General features: G+C 42.5%; 3 protein-coding genes across 4 annotated transcripts in view; 2 read left to right on the top strand and 1 right to left on the bottom strand.

Annotated features, from left to right (window-relative positions):
- The first annotated feature begins 208 nt into the window (after positions 1-208).
- On the top strand, positions 209-5,318 carry RPUSD4 (RNA pseudouridine synthase D4). 2 transcript variants are annotated; one of them, XM_039356602.1, is made up of 7 exons: positions 209-394; positions 1,379-1,544; positions 2,184-2,385; positions 2,711-2,804; positions 3,696-3,846; positions 4,442-4,539; positions 4,716-5,318. In XM_039356602.1, the coding sequence occupies exons 1-7, from the start codon at positions 245-247 to the stop codon at positions 4,938-4,940; spliced, it is 1,086 nt and encodes a 361-aa protein (XP_039212536.1). In that variant the 5' UTR covers positions 209-244; the 3' UTR covers positions 4,941-5,318. The 2 variants fall into 2 exon arrangements, with proteins under 2 accessions (XP_039212536.1, XP_039212537.1); XM_039356603.1 differs by having other exon boundaries at positions 4,729-4,871.
- Positions 5,319-5,457: 139 nt separating this feature from the next.
- The window catches only part of PANX3 (pannexin 3), a 6,802-nt gene continuing 3,137 nt past the window's right edge, over positions 5,458-9,122 (top strand). Inside the window, exons 1-3 of the mRNA XM_039356601.1 lie at positions 5,458-7,135; positions 8,555-8,697; positions 8,871-9,085. Of these exons, the coding sequence (XP_039212535.1) occupies positions 6,955-7,135; positions 8,555-8,697; positions 8,871-9,085 (539 nt within the window). The 5' untranslated portion in view covers positions 5,458-6,954. The remainder of the gene's footprint in view (positions 7,136-8,554; positions 8,698-8,870; positions 9,086-9,122) is intronic.
- Positions 7,075-9,122, bottom strand: part of SIAE (sialic acid acetylesterase) — a 21,378-nt gene continuing 19,330 nt past the window's right edge. Inside the window, exon 11 of the mRNA XM_039356599.1 lies at positions 7,075-7,207. Within this exon, the coding sequence (XP_039212533.1) occupies positions 7,109-7,207 (99 nt within the window). The 3' untranslated portion in view covers positions 7,075-7,108. The remainder of the gene's footprint in view (positions 7,208-9,122) is intronic.

Genomic DNA, 9,122 nt, shown 5'->3' with positions numbered 1-9,122 from the left:
ATCTTTCTCATTGGTCTGCCCAGATTTACTCCGCCTCTCCCGGTTGGTTATTGGACGGGGAGAGAATGGGGGGGCATTGAGCGTCGCATCGACGTCTCATTGGACGGAGAGTGCCCTTCTCCCGAACGTCGCGATTGGTGGGCCGCCTCCGGGCAAGGCGCGAGGATAGCCCGCGAGGAAAAGGGGCGTGCCCTGGAAGAGTTTAGTCCGCCTCCTTTCTGACGTCAGGTGGGCACGGAAGAAAATGGCTGCCCAAAACGTTCCTTGCTCGTTTCTGCGAGCCGCCGCTCTTCGGAGGCGTTTTTCCCACAGTCCAGCCGCGGCCGCTTCGGTAACCGCTGAGCAGATAGCGGAGAAGCTGCGGGAGCAGAAGAAGCCGAAAGTGGCCCCGGAGGTGAATCTGTTGGTTTGATCGGGAATCATGAGGTTCGGGGGGGGGGAGGTTGTTGGTTTTTCCCAGTATGCACCACGGAGAAACTACACTTCCCAGCGTGCATTGGTGGCTAGAAGTTTGAAAATTAAGCGAACTGGGTTTCCCAGCTACGCGCGATGCGGCAATGGAAGTTTTGTGATGTGCAAAATCCTAGAGCAGTGTTTCTCAACCTTGAGAATTTTAAGGCATGTGGACTTCAACTCCCAGAATTCCACAGCCAGCATTGTGGAATTCTGGGAGTTGAAGTCCACTTGCCTTAAAATTCTCAAGGTTGAGAAACACTGTCCTAGAAGGATTTGTTGAGATGCAGGAATAATGACGTGTGTTACCGTCCCTGCTTATTGTGAAGGATTCTATTGTGTAGACAATTTACAGACACAGCTTGACCAGTAAGTGATCTGACCTGGCTCTGGACAGATGCGATTATCCTTCCTATTCATAGCATTTCTTTGCCCGCCATCCTGTTAGCTTTCCAATAAAATCGTTCATGTTTTATATTTATATGAATATTTATATTTTAGGCTACCCAGGACTTGCATCAAAGCAAGCTGCAATAATCTTCCAAAAAAAAAAAAAAACATTCTCTTTAGCTGTTCAGTTTTGTTTCATCAGATTTATTTGAATCTATCTTTGAATAACAATTCTCCAAACTTGGAAAAGCAGACTTTTTAACAAATGAGATGGAAGAACTGCTCTCTCTCTCTCTTCTCCCCCCCCCTTTTCTCTCTCTCTCTCAGCCATGCTATCATTTTTCCTATAGCACCTTCACATCAATTTTCACCTTTCCCCAAAAGCAAAAATCCCCCTAACATATGCACTTTCTATGTAGCACCTTCTTTGGCACCTTGTCTTATATGCATTTCTGCTTTGTTATATGCTGTTGCTACCGAAGCTGTGCAGTAAAGAGACTAACTACCTGACTTGTTCTTCATTGACTATTCAAAGGTTCCAAAAGACCGAGTACTGCGGCGAGTGCAAGAATATGTTCAGCAGACCCGATGCTTCCAGCAGCTCCATCCTAACGTCCTAGCCAAGGTTCTCAAAAAGGAGATCCTGTACACGAACGAAGATATTGTAGTAATAAACAAGCCTTATGGACTTCCTGTCCATGGTAAGTGTAATATAATGCTGATTTTCTAGCAGTGTTGATCAAAATGTATTAGACTAGTTGGGTAATAAAAGTCCTGCTGAGACGTCAAATGATTTTGCGTCGGTTTCTGAGGCTTTATAGGAATTCATCCTGTGGAACTAATTCTTATTTTGCTTTCAGAATGTAGCTTGAGACTTCCTAGTTATATAAGTGGCAGATGCTTTATATTGTGGATTCTCTAAGCAAACCCTGCTTTCAGGTTTGTTTGTTTTTCTTTTTGTATACTGCATAGACTGGTATTAAAACCGATGAAAATAAACTGGCTTCATCGTATGTCTGAGCATGTATGTTTTGATAGTAAATATTGGAGGAGCAGCAAAAAGAACACCCGACTCTCAGATTACACTAATGTGTGTTTTCACAGGTAGCTCAACATAAAAAAAATATGTTTTTTTCTGAAACTGGTCCAACTTGAGTTTGATATTTGGAAATGCTGTAGCACCAATAAAAAAAACCTGTAGCTTTGGAAATTAGGTGATTTGTGTTAAGCATAAAATAGTTTGGTTAAGCTTGGTTGAATAAATGCACCTAACAATTATTTGTAAGCCGGGTTTTATGCCTTTGCATTATAAGTAAACCTAGTCTCTCTCTACTTCACAGGTGGCCCTCGGGTGAAGACATGCATTACAGATGTGCTGCCAATATTGGCAAAGATGTTAGGGGGCATGAAAGCTCAACCTCTGCATTTATGTCACCGGCTGGACAAAGAAACTACTGGAGTGATGGTCCTAGCAAAAGATGAGATGATTGCACACCGGGTCCAACAGATGTTCAAAACCCGTCAGGTGGAAAAGAAATACTGGTAGGAGAAATCTTACAAGTGATGAGTAAGTTGTTATTGTGACTTGATAAGAAACAGTGACTTTCAGTAAGACAAGAATCTACTAAGAACCGCCCTTCTGCAGTATGAATTATAACAGGGGTAGGCAACCTCGGTTTTTTTATGATTCATGGACTTCAACTCCCAGAATTCCTGACTCAGCTATGCTGACTTAGGAATTCTGGGAGTTGAAGTCCACGAGTCATAAAAGAGACAAGATTGCCTATGAACCCCGGAACCCTTGGTCTTCACGCAGAGTGTGTAGACCATTGGAGAGGGCTGAAATCCCTCTCTCTTCTTTTCATAGGGCGATTTGTATTGGAAAACCAGAGCCGGAAGAGGGGCTGGTGGACATTCCCATTCTGGAGAAAGAGGTGGAGAGCCACCAGTCGCACTTCAAAGTGAGTATTCCCGGCAGCAGAGATTTGCTGATTCTGGCCACAGCATTTCACTTGGAGACCTCTGGTTTAGTTATTGCTTAACAAACAGCAGTTAGGCAGATTTAGGATTAGCACACTCAATTCAGGAAACTCGCCAGCATCTTCACCAACATGGGTACCAGTTCTTGAAAGAAATGCTGAACAACTTGTACCTTAAGTATCACTTAAGTATCATAATTGCACTAGGTTGTGGGGTGCTTTATGTATGGGACGGGGTGTGTGTGTGTGTGTGTTGGGACTTCAAACCAGTCTTGATTCTTAGCAACTGGCTTGACAAATCCTTGCAGTTTTCTAGATAACATTTTCAAAAGTGGTTTGCCATGGTCTTTATCCTAGGGCTGAGAGACATGACAGATCTAAGATCCCTCCTTTGGCTTCATGTCTAAAGTAGGAAGAGAATTCTCCATCTCCTAGTTTCTAGCCCAGGGATAGGCAGCCTTGGCTCTTTTATGACTTGTGGACTTCAACTCCCAGAATTCCTGAGTCAGCATGGCTGGTTCAGGAATTCTGGGTATTGAAGTCCACAAGTCATAAAAGAGCCAAGGTTGCCTACCCCTGTTCTAGCCTGTTGCCTTTCCCAATACACCAAACTGGCTTTCTTGTTACGCCTATAATATTTATAAGTGGTGGGCCCACTTGAAATTGAGAGCAAGTGTTGGCCTCTAAAAGTTCTTATGTTACCTGTTCCTCTCTAGCTGCAGTACCTAAATGATGTAAGTCTGGATTAACAGTGGAGCAATTCAACAATTTTCTCCATTCTATGTAACCTATTAATCTTCTCAACTGTTGTCCTACTGGCTTTTTGGATGTTAATGAAGAATTGATTTTGAGTCATGTGCGTCTTTGACTTAGATGACACTTGCGCCAAATTACCGTCTATCTTTAGAAGACAAAAAGTTGCACAAAGTGCGCCGGAACAAAGATGCTCACTTGGCAGTGACCCGGTATCGTGTGCTGAGCAACTGGTCCTCTTGTTCTCTCCTTGAATTGGAACCAATCACAGGTAAGCAATTACATGCCCCTTTCTTGGATGCTTCTCATTGCCTTTCCTATTCTCTAACAATTGGGGTTAAGAAACATCATATCAATACCCATAAACCTCCTCAAGCATCCGAGAATGACCTTTTTTATCTTCTTATTTTTTTTCCCACTGAATCTAAATGAAATGCTATCAGATTGAAGTCTTAATTATTTTTTGATGTATGCAATAACCAAAGATTTGCATCGTTAGAACAATAAAATGATAGATATTGCAGAAAGGATTAAAGAATTGAGAAGAACAGTAAAATAAGAAAATGTAAACGCTATTATCCTGGTATAACATAACACTTAAGGTCGAAGCCTGGTGGAAGAAAAATATCTGTATACTTGGGATGTCTGTTTAAGGGAAGACATTGTACTGTTAAGCTATTCATATCCCTTTTTGCTTTTTTCTGCTAAAATTTGTATATCAAGCTGCTTGTACCAAGCAAAGCTTAAAATTTCCTCTCAAGATAAATTGCATATGAAAATGATTCTGTATAACCTGACCAAAACCAACCAATATATATTTAATGGTGACGCCTCTTGGTTTTTTTTCCCATATGTTCATTATGCAGGAGTGAAGCATCAACTCAGAGTCCACTTGGCTTATGGTTTAGGTTGTGCAGTCCTTGGGGATCACAAGTATTCTCACTGGAGCAAGCTAGCGCCACAGGTAAGAGGGGTATAAAGAAGAACCTGGATGGATATGGCCCTGAACTAAAAATCCAAGAAAATGGTAGGGTGGGCTTCAGGGTAGGTAGGATTGCCAAATAATATTTTGTTGGATTCAGTGTAATTAGAAATGCAAGTGGATCATCGTTTATTTTATTTTTTTTAATGCATACATAGAAACTCTCTCCAGGTACATTGAAGAAACTGGGTTTGGAGCAAGTCAAAGCACGTTATCTCCCTCTCCACCTACATGCCTGCGAGCTCACCCTGCCTCCAATAAAGAGCAACGAGGAGCAGGAAATCCACCTGTTTTGCAAGCCACCCGTCTTCTTCAAGCGCTCCTTAAAACGGTTAAAGCTAGAATTTCCAGAACCGAAACAAAAAGAAACTAAGAGTGATTAGCTAGGCTATTTCGTTCATGGAACGCCTTTTCCTGACTTTCTAAAGCCATGGGAGGATCCCGTGAAAGGTGAAGCGCCCGGAACCTGATGTTCTCAGCTGGGAAATCACAACGTATGCTTCTCTGGAAGCTTGCAGCCTTTCAGAGGAAACGCCTGCCTAGCAACTGAAAACCAAACTGAGGAACAGTCACAAATCTTCCCGGGCCATATGTATGCTGGTCTCAAATGAAACTGGGAAATTTGGGAGAATTCAGTGGTTTATATGAGCGGATACATCTGGAATAAGAATTAATTGGGTGCATTTTTTTCAGTATTGGCTGACTCTCAGCCAAACAGAGTTAGCTATTCTACTTAAATAAAGGATGTGGCCTGTGCTGAATGAATGTGATGTAATTGGGACACTGAGGACAGGTTTCTTAATGATTGGGGTGTACAATAGTTGATGGAGCTATGAACTGAGGAATTCTTGGTTCACATCTTGCTTCTGCCATGAGCTTACAGAACAGCCCTAAGAAAGTCAGCCTCAACTTTTTTTTCACAACTGTGATAGCGCATGTAGCTGCTTTATCCCAGGTCTGACTACTGCTGTCTATCAACTCTGAATGGCAGCTGGAGAGGGCCCAGATTGAGCCTGCTTTTTTCATGCAAATTGTGTTCTCCCACTGAATTTCATCAGTTATTTCCCTAACGCTGCAAGTATAGGCATTGTAGAAATTACAGATAAGAACTGTTATTAAAATAATTTAGAATGGTTCTTACGAAAATTAGAAGAACATGTTGGGGTTGATTTGACTGTTTACTGCAAAAATATTTTGAGACCCACTAAAGAAACTGTTAAAGGATTAGTACTATATACAAATCGAAAGTATTTCAGGGGGAAAAACAGGATACTGATTTATGTGCGAAGAAAACTGGAAGTCTTGGAAGCCTTAAAAAGCCACATGTATATGAATTCAGCCACTGTAGTTTACAGGAGGAGAGTTATGTTAGTCTATGATCAAAGCATAAACTTTTATGAATTACCCCTCACTTCCTCAGATGCATGGGATGGCTAAACTGACATAGGATTTTAACTGGGATAGCGTGGAAGGTGGAGGGAGATACAGGGAATGTGTGAGATAGATAACCTTATCAATTGCAGTGTGCTAAACATGTGCATTAACCCACTCAAGCTTTTTGAGGTTCCCTGAAATCTTCCCATATGTTAAGCTTTGGAGACTTAACATGTTATTTTGCTTCTTATTTTAGCAAGGAAAATCACACAGCTGGGACTTGGTTTTGCCACCAATTTAAGCAATATGCTTTAGGAGCAGCCGCAATTTGTCTGATGGCCACATGCAAGTTGTGGATTATCTAAATTGTGGATCCTTACAATTATGTTTTAGAACTGGGCTGCATTTAATTTGATGAGGAGGGAGTTGAGAGAAGGGAAAAATGCAATGAAATGTTTGAAATTCTTCATCTGGCTTTGATAGCAAATGCAGAAGAAAGTGTTGCGGACTCACGTCACTAAACCACAGAAATGAAATTCGTAGTAGTTCTGAGTGGGTTTCTTTCTGCCCCTTTCAACTCTGAAAATATGAACTGTTGGCCAGTCATTTAATATCCACCCCTGGAGATTCTTGGGTCTGAAAAAATCAAACACGCTGGCCTACCTCTTTACCAGTGGTGGCTAGAAATAACATCTGCTTATGAAAGAGGGAGATAAAACCACACGGCCCAGCCTTGCCATGTTAAGCCTGCGGTTCGCCAAAGACGGCGGAGCCCTTACCAATCACAGCATACCCCAGTCAACTGCTCTATTTCTGGGCTGAGGGTAGTTGCAGAGAACAGGTTGCCCTGTAATTATCATTCTGTTTAGCAAACAGCCAAGCTGGTCGTTTGCAACTGCCTGATGCTTAATTCCCCATGGAGAAAAAGCATCCATCAAGCCACCTCCCCCTTTAGATGTAGCTGAGCCCTTGGAGAAGCTGTCTCTTCTGTGCGTGCATGCTTGGCCCCTTCAGACCCGAGCCATGTCGATCGCACATACGGCTGGCAAGTACATGCTCTCTGATGCGCTGCTTCCAGACCCAAACCAGTCCAGAGCAAAAGGGCTTTACCTGGAGCTGCCATGCGATCGCATCATGAAGTTTGTCACAGTGGGGCTGCCGCTCTTCTTGGTGTCTCTCATGTTTGCACAGGAATTTTCCACCGGTAGGTCAATTTATTATTCTTTGAAGGGGGGCTGGGGGTGACTGTTGTTTCTTGAGGAGGCCTTCCGTGGGGCTGAGGAGAGATAGACACCAATAGGGAGATGCCAGCAGAAGGGGCAAGGACAAAATGTTCCTTTTGTTTTTTTAAAGGAGTTTACTACAAGCCCAGTATGCTAACTTGAAACAGACTTTGATATTGAATTCAGCATTTGCAAAATCAATCCAGGAATTTTCATATCTGAAGCCTTGCAATTTGGCCTCTCTGGATTCCCTGGGGCTTCAATAAATATGGCATTGAACTGTAAAGCGAATTCAAGCCACACAATTTTAACATAAAATGCGAAATCTCCCCTGAACTGAAAATGGTGACCTTAAAAGACATTTTACTTCTGGTAGACAGTGACTGAGAAAACATGTCAATCTTCAGCCTGAGTGATGCTTCTATACAGGGCAAATTGGAGGTTTGTTTCCAGAGACAGTTAAAAATTATTCCGTATAAGCAGCCGACTGCATTTCCTGTCCAATGGAGTTCTCCAACTAACAAAAGGGAAGTTCAGAGATGACAGAGAATATCAAATGGGAGTAGTCTGAAGAAATCCAGCTTCAAATTTTCACCCAGCCATGAAGTTCATGGCCTTCAAACAATCACTTATCTTTCAATGGGATCTTTGTGATGCGAGGGCTGAATCCATATATGTATCTTGGAAAAGAGAGACTGGAATACATCCAGATGTTTCTTTCTCAAAATAATTCCCGTTAAGTTTGGCAGCTGCAATTCTAGGTATTTTTCCTTGGAAACAAGCCCCATTAAACACCACAAAAAGGATAATTCAAAATAACCAGCACTACACTGAATAAGGGAGGATACAAAGGTATCCATTCCAGAAGCAACAGTGTCTCGTTTGATAACATGTACCAAAAGCAGGATGAGCTGTGTGTGGCTTTGCACAAGTCTGACATTGGTTAGATGAGGTTTCATGGCTGCAATTCACAGCCTGCCTCAGGAATTTATTTCTGGAAAAGGATGCCTGTGTGAGATTTAGTCCATCCAGATGGAATAAACAAAACTTATTTCTCTCTTTGGCTTGTCTCAAAGCTTGTAAAATATGTTTATTTTTTTTAGCAGACCCAGCCTACAGCGATGATGAACAGAAACAATTTACAAAAACTGCCATAGCACCGTGACAGCATAATGGGCCCAATCTCTTAATTAGTTAACAAAAAAAGGGGGGGCAGTTTGATCCCAAATGCTGGCTTGGAGGGATTAAGGTTGTCTTAATTGACTACGAAGACAATCCTTGCTAGAGGTGGTTCAAAACGTAACAGAGAAGCTCTCTATTTTTACTATGGTAGAGGAAGCTGATGGATGCTGCAGTGCTGGAAAGAAGGGTAGAGATAAATACGACTCTTTCTGTCATAGGATCCCAGATCAGCTGCTTCTCTCCTAGCAACTTCACAGCTGAACAGTCTCATTTTGTTGATGCCGTTTGTTGGGACTCTTTGCTTCGCTACGATTCTGAACCTGCAGGAGACGCTACATCCAATTCCCTCTGGGTCTTCAAGGTACTGGGGTGGAAAAGAACACTATCCGTTATCTCTTGGGTGCACACCATGTGGAGCCCAGGGTGTAATTTGTAATCTTCTACCCCAGTGTTTCTCAACCTTGGCCACGGTTGAGAAACCCTGTTCTACCCTTCAACTGACTACAGTATTCTCTTTTTGTTCTGTTTTTCTAGGTCTTCCCCTATTCTTTGCTGGTCATTGCAGTTGCCATGTACCTGCCTTATCTGCTGTGGAAATACGCAGCCGCCCCCTCACTCAACTGCGATCTGTTCTTCATCATCGATGAACTAGATAAATCCTATAACCGCTCCATCCGCTTGGTGCAATACATGGTGAAACTCCAGCAATCGGAAGAAGATCCAGAGGATTTTTGGGAGGAGCTTGACCTGTAAGTGGTAGACGGATAGGTGATCTGCGGGCTAAAT

The sequence above is a fragment of the Crotalus tigris genome, unplaced genomic scaffold, assembly GCF_016545835.1.
Source record: "Crotalus tigris isolate CLP2741 ecotype Arizona unplaced genomic scaffold, ASM1654583v1 scf7180000018825.4774228, whole genome shotgun sequence".
Classification (NCBI taxonomy): Eukaryota; Metazoa; Chordata; class Lepidosauria; order Squamata; family Viperidae; genus Crotalus; species Crotalus tigris.
Note: the sequence above shows the minus strand (reverse complement) of the source record. Positions and strands in the feature narration are given on the sequence as shown.